Source organism: Somniosus microcephalus, chromosome 11 (genome assembly GCF_052327205.1).
Source record: "Somniosus microcephalus isolate GS21.2 chromosome 11, FLI_Smic_1.0, whole genome shotgun sequence".
NCBI lineage: Eukaryota > Metazoa > Chordata > Chondrichthyes > Squaliformes > Somniosidae > Somniosus > Somniosus microcephalus.
Genome location: NC_140997.1, coordinates 185,573,470 through 185,589,246, shown reverse-complemented (window position 1 = coordinate 185,589,246; position 15,777 = coordinate 185,573,470). Strand labels below are relative to the sequence as shown.

General features: G+C 42.9%; 1 protein-coding gene across 3 annotated transcripts in view; it reads right to left on the bottom strand.

Annotated features, from left to right (window-relative positions):
* Window positions 1-2,155: 2,155 nt before the first annotated feature.
* Window positions 2,156-15,777, bottom strand: part of prickle2b (prickle homolog 2b) — a 273,503-nt gene continuing 259,881 nt past the window's right edge. For all 3 annotated transcript variants that reach the window (XM_086001494.1, XM_086001495.1, XM_086001496.1), the window contains 3 exons: window positions 15,396-15,582; window positions 5,486-6,340; window positions 2,156-3,654 (listed from right to left, as the gene is read on the bottom strand). In XM_086001494.1, coding sequence (XP_085857620.1) covers window positions 2,783-3,654; window positions 5,486-6,340; window positions 15,396-15,582 — 1,914 coding nt within the window. In that variant the 3' untranslated portion in view covers window positions 2,156-2,782. The remainder of the gene's footprint in view (window positions 3,655-5,485; window positions 6,341-15,395; window positions 15,583-15,777) is intronic.

The window sequence follows — 15,777 nt, the reverse complement described above, 5'->3', positions numbered from 1 at the left end:
ATTTACCATATAAAGGTTGGGTCCCCTGTAGTTGAGTATCTTTGAAAAAAAGACTTGCATTTATAAAGTGCCTTACATGACCTCAGAATGTCCCAAAGTGCTTTACAGCCAATTAAGTACTTTTGAAGTGTAATCATTGTTGTATTGTAGAATTTAATGTAATGGCTCATTGTTTCATGCCAGCATCTGTTGTACGAGAAGTTCGAAGAACAGGGAGGCCACCTGTGAACAGGCGAAGAGGTGGGAGGAACTTTTATTCCACCAGTACCTAATAGCAGGTCACTGAAATTGCACCGATAACTAATAGTATCATTGGTAACACTCAGATTCCCCTCATAACCAACAAGTAATACAATAACTCACTGCTAATCCATATGTATCTGGTAGTAATAGATGTAACACCTATCTGTAATTAGTAGTAATCCTACAAACTGCTAATATTCGCCCTGAAACTACAACCAGAATCCCCCTACATTGCACAAGGTGCAGTCAGGTTCCCCAATGCCACTTTTAATAGGCTCAATCTTACTCCCTTTCTTCTTATATTTTGGTGCGGACACCCCACTCCTCTCTCCTCTCCCTACCCAAGCCACAATTCCCCCATCCCCAGTCTCCCTCTCTTCCCCCAATCCCCGGATCACATTCCCCAGTCTTCGTTTCTCTCCCCGACTCCACTTCAACTTTTCCTCTCCCCTTCCCACTTCCCCCCCCGAAACTCTCCCTCCCCCATTCTCATCGGATTCTTCCTCCCCACTCTCCCAACTTCCTCCCCTTCCAGACTCCTCCCCTCCCCCGACCCCTTCCAGCAAAGGACACATTTCTGTATTGTGAATAGAAATATTTCAATAAAGCTTTGACGAGAGCACAGTTTGAAAGTTCAGTTCATGTTCTAACAGGCATGGGCAGGAGCTTTTAGAAATTAGATATTCATAATTGGGAGATGCTTTATATATGGGCTTAATAGGTATAGATCAGCTGGCAAATAGATGAACAAATGATTCCCTATCAAGAAAACATTGTCAGGAGTTTGAGCTTCACAGAGAGTAACTATGTATAGCACAATGGCTTCAGTAATATCAGTGGATTTAAAGCTGTGTTTATGTTATTAGTGCAAATGGGCGTTCAGCCATTTATGCTCCCAAGAGCCATTGTCATATACATCTCCAGTTCTACCTCCCACAAGTTTGACTGAGGTCATGTTTTCATGAGCTATTGGTGGCGGGGGGGTGGGGGAAGGAAGGCAGTGTAGATGCCAGAGATGTATTTAGTTTGCCAAGTATTAGAATCATTTAAGCACTGTTAATGGAAATAGAATTTTGTGTCATGTTGCTGAAACAGAAAAAGAGAACCTAACAGAAGAAAGGACCTACAAGAAGTGGCTTTGAGAGGTAGCAATGCAGTTCCTAGCAGGTATGGGTATTCTCATAGCATAAAAGCATAAAATTGGCAATCTTTCTCAGAGAGGCCACAGGATGTCTGATGTGGGAATGGACAATTGTCACAGTGGTGCAAATTTCTGAGGCACAATTGTTGGGGCAGGGCTTTCCTTTGCATTGTAGTACCTGAGCCATTGGAGGGCCTCCAGAGCATTTATTACAGCAGATAACAACAGCCTTGCTGCATTGTGGGGTCAATACAGTATGGAGAACCCAGTCAGCTGATCTGGAGGCTGGTTCCCTCATCAATGAGGAATGGATAGGAGAACCATTAGTTCAGATTGCTTTACTGAGAATTCAAACCTGTTGTACACCATTTTAATATCAGACCTGTTTCTGGGTACAGCTATAACCTGTATTTGCAGAATTTTATGCCTGTAATATTACAAATTACTTCTCCTTCACCTAATCTCTCTGCAATGTCGCTACAACATAAGCTTACAGCGATTGGTTGAAGAGGAAAGCTGAACGAGAGAGAGGAAACAACTCATCCAGTTTATCCACCTTTAAAGGTGTTTATGGGTTGCTTCATACCACAAAATTCTCAAGTGAAAGAAAATGTATCGCCAGCGAGCTGGATTAGCATGAATTGCATACCTGCACTAAGTTTGAGAATTACGTGGAATTATCATCCATGGGAAGCATAGACGGTTTAATAATAAACAGTAGAAATCATATTCAAATGTTTTAAGTTAAAGAATTTTTAAAAAACATGTTGGTTAAAGGATGCAATGTTTTAATAAATTTCCATTGAAAACAACACAAATAAAGTGAACATGCATGGACTACTACTTCAAAACACTTTTTACATTACAAAATATAAAAATACTTTTCTTAGAAATCCTTGTTTGCATGATATGTACAGTAGATATAATTAACTTAGGGAATTTTCAATTTTAATTACAACACATTTGCATTTAAAAACACAATAGGTTAAGCAGTTCTGTAACTTTGTTTGGTATAATATATTGATTGTTAAGCTTGATATATAACATACTGTGGCAGTGGAAGGGAAAATACAGTACACAATATAAGAACATAGACAAATATCTTAAGTTGTAAACATGCTCACAGCTATGTAGGTAATGAAATTCTAGTAAAATGTATACTATTTATTTGATGACTATAACTGTAGAATGTATATTAGATGATATTATATTACAAAAAAAAAGACATAATCTGAAAAAGCAAGCAAAGAAACCCCTTCATTTAACTGCAGGAATATTGTAATAGCTTTTAAATACTGATTAAGTTATATTGCCTTTGCCAATGTTACTTCTTAATAATTAATTCGAGTGCAACTTTTTATAGTTTACATTCTTGCTGGAAATAAATTGTGCAAAATGTTAGGAGATAATGCAGTTCTTGCTTTTTTGTCTCTTCCTATAGTGTGATTGGTACCTGCCACTCATAGTGGATGATAAAGGAACAGGCGAGCCATAACCATACACAAATTCATCACTAGTGATGGAGCGAAGCTGAACAGGACGTGGAATGGGTTGCCCTAGGAAGTATCCCTCTTCCTCAGACTCTGATGAGGAGGAACAGGTAGAACACCAATCATCATGATCATTAAAATAAGGTCTGAGCAACTTGTCACCTACTTGGTTCTGCAGTGTCAGGTCAGATGCAGTTCTAGGATACCGACTATATGGATCTCTCAACTGACCATTTCCAAGTGCATCCCTGCTTCTTCTTCGCATCATAAATTGTTCAGAGTCTTCACCTGACAACATGTGAGACCTGTCCCTCATTTGATAGCGTCTGTCTGAAGCTAGGTGAAGAGCATTATCAGAACGAGACCGTCTGGATCTCCTTGGTCTGTGGCGATGATGGCGAGAATTATTCTCCCGATTATGCATACGTCTCTGGGTCCGTTCACTCATAGGTGCGATTCCAGCATTCATACTAGTTTGCATTCTGTTGCTTATGGCACCATCTGGACAGTCAAACTCTGGTGGCATTCTTCCTTGAGTAGATGATTCTCTATACCGCAAAGGGTGCCTGAGTTTGTTCAAGGGTGGCTGCAGATCCTGGTATTGCTGGGCAGAGTTTAGACTTCGAATGGACTCCGTGCTTCTAAATCTAGCAGAAGAGTTAAGTGTACCCATGTTGCTAAGTTTTTCTGATCCATTCATACCAGAGTCTTTGCTCAAATCAGGCATTGAAAACCTGGACAAATGCTCTTGGCGTCTGGCACCACCTTCCACAGAAGCCCCTGAAAATATAATTATTCATTGGCAAGATTAAAAAAAAATTAACATCTGGCCTTAAAATTAAATACAGCAAGTCTCAAATGTGTTGGGGAAAAAAAGAGACAAATTCCTTATGAAAATGAAGATGAAAGTCAAATCAAGTCAAATTTGTTTCAAGCAAATTTTAAATTGTGAACCTCCAAAATGTTTTGCTGTATTAGCTTTTTACATTTTATTTAAATAATATAATTGGCGACGATGGGCACTATAGTAGGGAACTAAGAATCAGCTGATCTACAGGAGAAGAGTACAGAATGAGCCTTTCATTAAGCTTGCTATAATCTTCTAATTCAGTACAGTTCTCCAGGAGAAACCATTATAATTACTCAAATACAGTTTTAGACATTGTTTGAGACTGTTTTTCAAAAAAATGCTGCCCAAGCATAAACAATCGTGGAGAATTATATGCCACTACTGATGTCTGATTCTGTAGAATGGCAGAATTATACAGCAGGTATTCTCAACTAAGTTTGACTATCCTTAAGTGAGTTTGGCTGTACAGTATTTAGTCATTCACAATTTTGCACTGTGATTGAATTGTAATTCATCATTACCTGGAGGATTACACTGCACATGTGTCAGCTGACTTTCACATTTCAGGTTTGAGATATTCTAGAATGCATGCATAGGTCAAGCTCGTTAAATTCCTTTGCAAAGCTACTTCAACATGAAGTTAAAAGAAATTAGTCTGGGCCTGAATAAATCTAATGACTATCCTCAATCAAGAACTATCTAATCATACAGTAGCCATCAGTCATGTCCCGAGGACAATTGTAACTTATATATCACTCAGCAATGGAAAACCTGGAGGGGGGGAATTCCTATTTTCCCCCAAAAATTGAGGAAATGTCCATTTTTTGTGAAAGTTGATGAACTGTGAATGAAATAATGGGAACTCCCGTCTTGAAATGTGCAATTCCGAAGAATGTATTTTCATTAGCAGCAATGAAAAATATAGCAGCCAATTAGTGCAGAGAAACTAGAGTTAAAGCTAACAAAGGTATTGTATTGTATTAATAGAACCATTCAGTACAAATCAATGGACACCATCCTGTCATTATACAGGTCGTTGGTTAGACCGCACCTGGAGTATTGCACCCAGTTTTGGATCCCTCATATGGTGGGTGATATAATGGCCTTGCAAAAGGTTCAGAGGGTTGATACGAGAATGATTCCGAGCTTAAAGAACTGTTGTTACTCAGATAGGCTTAAGGAGCTTGGTCTATTTATTCAAGAGCAACGCAGACTTAGAGGCAACTTCTTTTCCCAGACAGTAGTCAGCTTCTGGAAGGCATTGCCAACTGGTGCGGTGGGTGCTGACTCTCTGCCTGCCTTCAAGAGGGAGCTGGACCGGTTCTTGACTGGGGCAGAGACCCCATCATATGGAAGGTAAGTGGATTAGTAAGATAATGAACACACAGCCCATGTGATCTCTGGGACTAGTATTGATCACCCAAGCGGGTCGGAGAACAATTTTTCCAGAGTTTATTTTTCCCTTATTGGCCCTGGGTTTTTCCTCCGTTTTTTTTTGCCTCCTATAGAAGATTACATGGTTGTGGGGGGTAGGAAGTGTTTAGTCATGATGCTGAAGCTTTCATGAGTGTGGGCAGGCTTAATGGACCAGCTGGTCTTTTCCTGCCATCCAAGATCAGCTAACTTAGCACAGACCAGAAATCGTACCTGGGACTTCTGGTCTTTGTGGCTCAGATATGAGTTGGCCTTTTTACCCACTCAGTCATTGGGTAAGCCAATAGGTTTATTTTAACTAATAATTAATCACAACTTATACTGTACCTGTTGCATTTGAAAGTGCAAGAGATTCTATTGATTCCCTTGGAGTTTGTTCCAGAAGTGTAAGTTGATCGGTGAAACTAAGTGCACTGATTGGATGTCTGGTTCGACACTGATGAGAAATCAATTCTCTTTCCATCTCATATCCTTGTACAGTCGGATTTGATCGGGATTCAGGAATACTATGGCTCGATGTGCTACTAAAACTTTCTTGAGTTCTGATTGCTGAAGGATAATAATCTTCTTGCTTTTCTTGGATAAAACTATCACTATGATCTTTCAAGGCAGCAGTTGAACTTCTCTTTGTATTAAATTCTTTCCCCCATATATCATTCTGATTGCTTATGCACGGAGTTGGATTAAACTCAGTCCTTACACTATACTGACTGAGAGGTTGAGAAGGTCTTTCTGTAAATTTAGCCCTCTCAATAGAATCATCTTCAAACTGGTAGACATCTCTGGTTTTCCACAGTGTTTCTTTGTTTAAACTGGCAGCTTGACCAGCGAGACTTAGCATATCCATTTGCTGAGAAAGAGGATCAATATCTGCAGAATACCTGCTCATTGGCGCTTGTGAAATAGTTTGTCTTAGGTTTTTATCTTCTACTTTACTGCTGTTTCTACCTATTCTAGCACTGCGCCGGGACTCTCTTGATCGTGCACTTTGAAACGCAGAGTCTGAAGAGTCAGAGCCATTGGGATCTTCCCCAACGCTACAGGATCTGGAACAAAATATCTGCCCTTGTTTTGGTAGGAAAGGTCGTCCAAGTAGTGACTTCTTGCAACATGCACAACAGAAACACAACTCTGTAGCATGCCAGTGTTGACCATCGTATGTCATCTGCCCTTGGTCAATACCTTAATAAAATAACAAAGTTTTGTTAAAGAAAACTTTCATTAAATCACTACCTAGAGCAATCAGAGAGCAAACATATCAGGTTTGAGTTTCTTAACCTACTTACGGTATTTGTCTGATCATATCATTGGACTATATAAATAATGCAACAGCGATGACATGCACAACTAATGGTGTATCCAGGAAAAGTTTTCAAATAGTGATAATAATGAACTGTGAATAGAATATTGATTTTCTGTGATCCACTTTATAAGCTATACTACTTTAACATTCCTTTTGTGGGAAAATGCAGTTTCTAGTGCATTATGCAGGTTTCAGTGCATACGCAACTGAATAGCCACAAACGTAAAAGAAATCTTAGTGTGTAAAAATTGCAAAAGTGCAGATGATCAGAGGGCCATTCTTCAATTCTGTTTCCCGTGGTAATTTTTATCTACCAACTTTCTACTCTCTCAATCTTTGACTCCTTCCTAGGATATGGTTCCACATGCGTAACTGCCTTTCGGTACCTTGTCCAAGTGATCATTATTCATGTGTAAGACATGACGGTCGGCATTACATTATCGCTATTTTTGTGGAAGCGACGCCCAGTCCAGTCCTCACCTTTCACATTTCACAATTCCAGAAGGGGTGACTGGATAGTGATCAAGAGAGGCAGCCCTGGATGATGTTCCCTTCCCTAACCCAGGGGCAATGTTGTCGATTGCATCACCCTTACTGCAACCCAGCACAGACCAGAGACTGAACCCAAGACCTTCTTGGTCTATATGGCTCAGCTACTCACTATACAAATTTCTAGGGAATTTTTAATTGTAATTGCCTGTACAAATTTCTCATGGATTGAAGAAATTAGCTATAAATCTCTACAGGCTTGTACAAATGTCATGTAAAATTGGTAGGCATCTGTACAAATCTACTGCTTGTGCAGATTTCCTATCACACTGACCTAAAATCTTTTCAATAAGACTGCAAAGTGTTCTGCCAATAGAGTTTTATGTAAGTCCTTTAAGCGCTCCCAATGCTATGAGCATTTTAATTCTAAGTATAATTACATGATATTGTAAACCATTGTAGGAGGCACCATGCCTGAATCAAAAGAAATGCCTCCACCCGCGGCATCGGCAGCGGGTGGAGGCGGAGCTGAGCGGCAGAGCGACTACAAGAGGCCCCAGAGGCTCAGGTAGGCCCCAGTGCGGCATCGGCAGCGGGTGGAGGCGGAGCTGAGCGGCAGAGCGACTACAAGAGGCCCCAGAGGCTCAGGTAGGCCCCAGTGCGGCATCGGCAGCGGGTGGAGGCGGAGCTGAGCGGCAGAGTGACTACAAGAGGCCCCAGAGGCTCAGGTAGGCCCCAGTGCGGCATCGGCAGCGGGTGGAGGCGGAGCTGAGCGGCAGAGTGACTACAAGAGGCCCCAGAGGCTCAGGTAGGCCCCAGTGCGGCATCGGCAGCGGGTGGAGGCGGAGCTGAGCGGCAGAGCGACTACAAGAGGCCCCAGAGGCTCAGGTAGGCCCCAGTGCGGCATCGGCAGCGGGTGGAGGCGGAGCTGAGCGGCAGAGCGACTACAAGAGGCCCCAGAGGCTCAGGTAGGCCCCAGTGCGGCATCGGCAGCGGGTGGAGGCGGAGCTGAGCGGCAGAGCGACTACAAGAGGCCCCAGAGGCTCAGGTAGGCCCCAGTGCGGCATCGGCAGCGGGTGGAGGCGGAGCTGAGCGGCAGAGCGACTACAAGAGGCCCCAGAGGCTCAGGTAGGCCCCAGTGCGGCATCGGCAGTGGGTGGAGGCGGAGCTGAGCGGCAGAGCGACTACAAGAGGCCCCAGAGGCTCAGGTAGGCCCCAGTGCGGCATCGGCAGCGGGTGGAGGCGGAGTCGGGACCAGCGGGAGCAGCGAGGAGGAGCTCGGGAGAAAACCCGGCGACCAGCGAGGCCCGAGACCAGTCGGGAGCAGTGAGTCGGAGCCCGGTATAAAAACCGGAGAGAGGCGAGGCCCGAGACCACAGCTGGGGCAGTCGGGAGAGCAGGAGGCCAGTAACTGCTGGGGCAGTCGGGAGAGCAGGAGGCCAGTAACTGGTGAGTTTAAAAGCTCACCTTTCGCAGGCTTTTTCTTTCACAGCTGGTGCAGTCGGGAGAGCAGGAGGCCAGTAACTCTTATATAGGTGGAGCTGTTGCTAAACCCGAAACACTACAGTGTAGTGTCTCCCACCCTTCCACCTCCTCTAACCTTTTAGGGGTTAGGGGAAGTTGAAAAGGTAGGTTCAATTTATTTTATTTCAGGAGCCTAACCTAGGTGGAAAAGGTTCCAGGACAGGAGGCGGCAGTGAAAATACAACACCAGAAAACAGGTAGGTGACTGGTTGGTGAGTACTTTCACAAACTTATTCTAAGTAGAATTCAATAATTAAGCTAAATCGTAGTAAATAAAAGGGTATTGTAAGGGTTAAGTCATGGAAGGGCAGCTCGGACCCGTGTCATGCTTCTCCTGTGCCATGTGGGAAATCAGGGACACTGTCCCTGACAACTATGTGTGCAGGAAGTGTGTCCAGCTGCAGCTCCTAGCAGACCGCATGGCGGCGCTGGAGCTGCGAATGGACTCACTCTGGAGCATACGCGATGCTGAGGATGTTGTGGATAGCACATTCAGTGAGTTGGTCACACCGCAGGTAAAGGCTAGCTCAGACAGTAAATGGGTGACCAAAAGGCAGGGTAAAGGCAGGAAGGTAGTGCAGGAGTCACCTGCGGTCATCTCCCTCCAAAACAGGTTTACCGTTTTGGGTACTGTTGGGGGAGATGACTTATCAGGGGAAGGCACCAGCAGCCAGGTTCAGGGCACCATGACTGGCTCTGCTGCACAGAAGGGCGGGAAAAAGAGGGATAGGGCTATAGTGATAGGGGATTCAATTGTAAGGGGGATAGATAGGAGTTTCTGTTGCCGAGACCGAGACTCCAAGATGGTATGTTGCCTCCCTGGTGCAAGGGTCAAGGATGTCTCGGAGCGGGTGCAGAGCATTCTGAAGGGGGAGGGGGATCAGCCAGTTGTCGTGGTACATGTAGGTACCAACGATGTAGGTAAAAAGAGGGAGGAGGTCCTACAAGCTGAATTTCGGGAGTTAGGAGCTAAATTGAAAAGTAGGACCTCAAAGGTAGTAATCTCTGGATTGCTACCAGTGCCACGAGCTAATAAGTTTAGAGAGAGTAAGATAGATAAGCTAAACACGTGGCTTGAGCAGTGGTGCAAGGGAGAGGGATTTAAATTCTTGAGGCATTGGAACCAGTTCTTGGGGAGGAGTGACCTGTACCAAGGGGACGGTCTACACCTGAACTGTGAGGGAGCCGATGTCCTCGGGGTAATATTTTCTAGGGCGGTTCGGGAGGATTTAAACTAATTTGGCAGGGGGATGGGAACCTAGGTAGTGGAAAAGAGGGAAGTCATATGAAGTTAGAAATAGATGGTAGAAAGGTGAGAAGCAATAAGCAAAGGAGAGAAACACAAAGGGCCAAACTAATTCATAATGAGAGTGTGAAAAAAGCAAGCCTGAAGGCTTTGTATCTTAATGCTAGAAGCATTAGGAACAAGGTGGATGAATTAGTTGTGGAAATAGAGGTAAACAAGTATGATTTGATTGGGATTACAGAAACGTGGCTGCAGGGTGGGCAAGGCTGGGAACTTAACATCCAGGGATATACAATATTTAGGAAGGATCGGCAAAAAGGTAGGGGAGGTGGGGTAGCATTGCTGGTAAAGGAGGGGATTAATGCAATGGAAAGGAAGGATATTAACTCGGATGAAACGGAATCTGTATGGGTAGAAATGAGAAATAGCAAGGGGAGGAAAACGTTAGTGGGTGTGATATATAGGCCTCCAAATAGTAATATGGAGGTGAGGGAAGGCATAAAAAGGGAAATTAGAGAAGCGTGCGATAAGAGCACAGCTGTCATCATGGGTGACTTTAATTTACATATTGATTGGACTACCCAAATTAGTAAAAATTCTGAGGAGGAGGAATTCCTGGAATGTTTTCGGGACGGTTATCTGGACCAATATGTCGAGGAGCCGACTCGAGATCAGGCCATTTTAGACTGGGTATTGTGCAATGAGAAGGGACTTATCAGCAATCTTCTTGTACGAGGCCCCTTGGGTCAGAGCGATCATAATATGATCGAGCTCTCAGTCGAGATGGAGAGTGAGGAAATTGAATCAGAGACTAAGGTCCAGAACTTAAATAAAGGGAATTACGAGGGTATGAGACGGGAATTGGGTAAGATTGATTGGGTGGTGTTTCTGGGGGGATTGACAGTGGATAGACAATGGCAAGCATTCAAAGATAGAATGGAAGAATTCCAGAACATGTTTATACCGGTTTGGCATAAAAATAAACCTAAAAAGGTGACTCAACCGTGGATAACGAGGGAAATTAGGGACAGCATAAAATCAAAAAAAAGGGCATATCAACTGGCAAAAAAAAGCACCAGACCGGAAGATTGGGGGCAGTACAGGATACAGCAAAAGAGGACAAAGGGATTAATCAGGAAGGGGAAAATAGAATACGAAAGTAAACTTGCAGCAAACATAAAGACAGACTGCAAAAGCTTTTATCGGTATATCAGGAGGAAAAGACTGGTAAAATCCCAAGTCGGTCCCTTGCAGTCCGATTCGGGAGAATATATAATGGAGAATAAGGAAATGGCAGACCAATTAAACTCATACTTTGGTTCTGTATTCACAAAGGAGGACACAAATAACCTCCCAGGAATATCGACAAACATAGGGACTAATGAGAGGGAGGAGCTGACAGAAATTAGTATCTCTAGGGATATGGTGTTGGGTAAGTTGAGGGGACTGAAGGCCGACAAATCCCCGGGGCCTGATAAACTACATCCTAGGGTACTTAAGGAGGTGGCCCTGGAGATAGCAGATGCTCTAAGGATCATCTTCCGGAACTCCATTGACTCGGGAACAGTACCCGTGGATTGGAGGGTAGCTAATGTTACCCCAATATTTAAAAAGGGGGGTAGAGAGAAAGCAGGGAATTATAGACCAGTAAGCCTTACATCGGTTGTGGGCAAAATGCTAGAGTCCATTATTAAGGATAAAATAGCGGAGCACTTGACAAATGGGGAAAGGATCGGACAGAGTCAACATGGATTTACAAAGGGTAAATCGTGTTTGACTAATCTGCTGGAATTTTTTGAGGAAGTAACTGGTAAAATAGATGGGGGAGAGCCAGTGGATGTGGTGTACCTTGACTTCCAGAAAGCCTTCGATAAGGTTCCACACAAAAGATTATCATGCAAAATTAAGGCTCATGGGATTGGGGGCAAAGTATTAACGTGGATAGAGAACTGGCTGGCGGATAGAAAACAGAGAGTTGGAATAAATGGCTCGTTTTCGGAGTGGCAGGCAGTGACCAGCGGGGTGCCGCAAGGATCTGTCCTGGGACCCCAGCTGTTCACAATATATATAAATGATCTGGATCAGGGAATTGGATGCAATATTTCCAAATTCGCTGACGACACTAAACTAGGAGGAGGGGTGGGCTCTGATGAGGATGTCAGGAGGCTACAGTGCGATTTGGACAGGTTGGGGGAATGGGCGGATACGTGGCAGATGCACTATAATGTGGATAAATGCGAGGTTATCCACTTTGGGGGTAAAAACAGGAGGGTGGATTATTATCTAAATGGCAATAGATTGGGAGATGGGGAAGTGCAGAGGGACCTGGGTGTTCTTGTGCACCAGTCACTGAAGGAGAGCATGCAGGTGCAACAGGCGATTAAGAAGGCAAATGGTATGTTGGCCTTCATATCAAGGGGGTTCGAGTATAGGAATAGGGATACCTTACTACAGCTGTACAAGGTGCTGGTGAGACCGCATCTGGAGTATTGTGTACAGTTTTGGTCGCCCCATCTGCGGAAGGATGTTCTTGCCATGGAAAGAGTGCAGCGGCGATTCACCAGGCTGATACCTGGAATGGCGGGAATGACCTACGAGGAGAGATTGAATAGTTTGGGCTTGTACTCACTGGAGTTTAGAAGATTGAGAGGGGATCTCATCGAAACATATAAAATTATGGCAGGCCTGGACAGGCTGAATTCAGAGAGAATGTTTCCAATGGCAGGGGAGCACAGAACCAGGGGCCACAGTCTAAAAATAGCGGGCAAATCATTTAAAACAGAGATGAGGAAGAATTTCTTCACTCAAAGAGTGGTGAGCCTGTGGAATTCCCTGCCACAGAGGGCTGTGAAGGCTAATTCAATAAATATTTTCAAGAGAGAATTGGATATATTTCTGAAGGCTAAGGGGATTAAGGGTTACGGAGAAAAGGCGGGGACGGGGTACTGAACTGGTAAGATCAGCTATGATCTCAGACGAAGATCAGCCATGATCTCATTGAATGGCGGAGCAGGCTCGAAGGGCCGAATGGCCTACTCCTGTTCCTATCTCTATGTTTCTATGAACCTTCCATTTTGTAATTTAAAGAGTCCCTTGTTCTAATTTTGTACGGCGAAGGTGCTGAGCAGATATTAGGCACTTCCTAATTTACCAACATAACAATAGTGACTACCCTGTTCATTGGTTGGAAAGTATTTTAAGATGTAATAAGGCCATACGTAAATGCAAGCTCTTTTTTATGTTTTTGCCCGCAGCAGGAGAGTCACCTAAGTAGCCTTAATGGGTCCTCTAGAAGATCATTACAGAGTAGCATTAGCAGTGGACGATGAACATATTGATTGCCTGGTCTCAGCTAGGGTGAAGAAGAAGCACATTTAAAGGAAAGAAAAACAAATCTCTCATTGGGACATTTATTATATATCAATGCTATCAACCATTAAGTTAACTGGCCCTCTTCATTTTTGGACATGCAGCAAGACAATTCAAATTGAAGCACACTGAACTAATTGAAAGATGGGTTCTAATAGCAACCTGACATTAGGGTAAAGTAACAACTGAATAGCACAGATAATTGTCAAATGCATGAACTTTTGATAAATGTAAACAGATTATACCGCCATTTTAACTGATGTGTCATTGCTTCATTGCATTTATTAGAGCTGGAGGGCCATTTTATGTTTGGCAGTAGCTATTTAAAACATATGATCTGCTATTGGATGCCAAATTCAAATGGTAAGTCTAATTTCTTTGCTTTTTCAATTATTGCACAATGGGGAAAGCTTTGCTGTCATTTGATCACAATTAGAAATGGATATTGACAATGCAATGTTTGAATCACCTAGGTCTCATACACATGAGCAAATCTGACCATGTCCGAGTGAGGCAGGCTAGCCACGGAAAAGAGCACCGTTTGAGCTTCTGAGAGTAGTTTTTGAAAGCTGGAAAGGGGCTGAAAAAGGTGAGGTGAAATACCTTTAAAGTTATTAAATCCAACACAAAACCAAGACAGACACAAATAAATAAATAATTCTAGTTTAAAAATTAGCAACATTTCCCTGGAATCTGAAAAATTTCAGCACAGATAAAGGCCATTTGCTCCAATGCAGCAGTGCCAGCTCTACGTTGGAGCTTTCTACTCTAATCCCATTTGCCTGCTTGCTAGTTATTCCTATTACTGCAATCAGTTTTTTTTTTGCTTTTCTGTATCTCTTATCAGCAGAAAAACAAAAATACTGCAATTTTTTAATTCAAACTTTCATTTAGTAAAGTTGTGTGTCCAGGATAAAATGTCAACTTTTCTTTTTTAAAGATTGCATTTAATAACATATTTTACCATCTAATTTCCTGCTCTTTGGAGCAAAAACTCTCAACAAGTCAATAGCAGATTTGATCCTTCTAAATTTCATTAATTAGAGAGCAGTTAAACCAATGCTCCCCCTAAGCTGTGCCTGTGCACGGCCGCGCAGTAATCTGCAAGGTCCCGCGCAGGCTGCTCCCGGCTTTTACACTGGAAATACTGCGCATGCGCAGAAATTTAAAGGAACCGCGCACTGAAAGAAACAGGCCGCGCAGAACATAGTGCGGCCTACAGGGAACATTGACCTAAACCGAGTAACATTAGATGATTACAGGCGTGTCACTGGTAGTGGTGGTAGTAGTGAAAGCAAATTGAGAGGAAGAATTCAGAGATTGCACACAGGGTAAATTTTAATCTTTAGCGCTTCTGGCACTTGGCTTCACACCCCAGGAATTCATGGGTGCATGCCAAATTTGCAGGCCAACAATTTTCCTGATATGCGCTCCTGGTATACAAAGTTCTACACAGAGTGTGCTAAATACTTTCAAGAAACATATGGCGTTAAAGTATATTGGATTAAGCACGATTTATTTTTCTTACAGTATACTAGGACCAATATGAGAAATGAAGTGATGCAAATAATGAAAGTGGGAATTGGAGAAAAATGGGAAATAGTGACCACACTAGAATTAGGTCCGACATAAGAATAGTAAAAGGCAATGAAGAGTCAAAGTTAAGGGTGTTGGATGGAAAAGGGCAAAGTTCAGTGCAAGTGCAGCTAGATGAAGCTATAAAAAAAGGACAATTGCGGCTGGGGTTTTATAAATAGGGGTATAGACTACAAAAGTGCACATTATAAAAATGACATTAAAGCCATGGAAAGCATTCAGCAAAGATTCACCAGAATGATAAGAGGGATTGGATACTGTAGTTGAGAGACTGGGGCTATTTCCACTGGAGGAGAGAAGGCTAAGAGGAGATTTAATTAGAAAAAAATTATGGAGAGTTTTGATAGAGTGAATAGGGGAAGACTATTTTCTCTGGTTGGAGAATTGGTGAGATCATTGCTAAGAAATTGAGGAGAGAAGTTAGGAGAAATGGATTGTTGCAGAAATGCACAAAGAGGCAGAGACCAATGCTTCTTGTAAGGTAAAATTGGCTAAATATCTGAAAGAGAGAAGGATGCAAGGCTATGGGGAGAGTGCATGCAGTGGGAGTAGTTTGTTTTGACTTGCTCTATCAAAAAGCCAGCAGCAACACGATGGCCCAAATCGCCTCCTTCTGTCTGTAAACTTCTATGGTTTAATATGCTAAATAAGTCTAGTGAAAACACAAAATATACCAGTATTGATTCTTTAGTCAAGCATATTAGACTTACCTATATGTTCACCACATGTATCACAATATTCAGCATAGAGAGACTCAAAGCAGTTACAACAATAGGGTCGACCTTCTTTCATGATGTATCTCTGGCCTCCCAGCACAGTTTCACACTCAAAACAGCAGAAGTGCTTCATATGCCAGTGCCTACTTTCAGCCTCTGTGCACTCATCTGCAAAGATGATCTATAAAAAGAACGATGTATAATTTTTTAAAATTATATTGCTGAGTGAAACATACCTTTGCACATAATGAGTGACACCTCCAAATCCTGCACTGGGTCATCAGTTGGGGGATCAGTACAAAATTCATTAAGCTTTAGCTTTTGTATAACTCCCACTCCTGTAAAACCTACCTCGTTGACCATTCTTTTGATCACT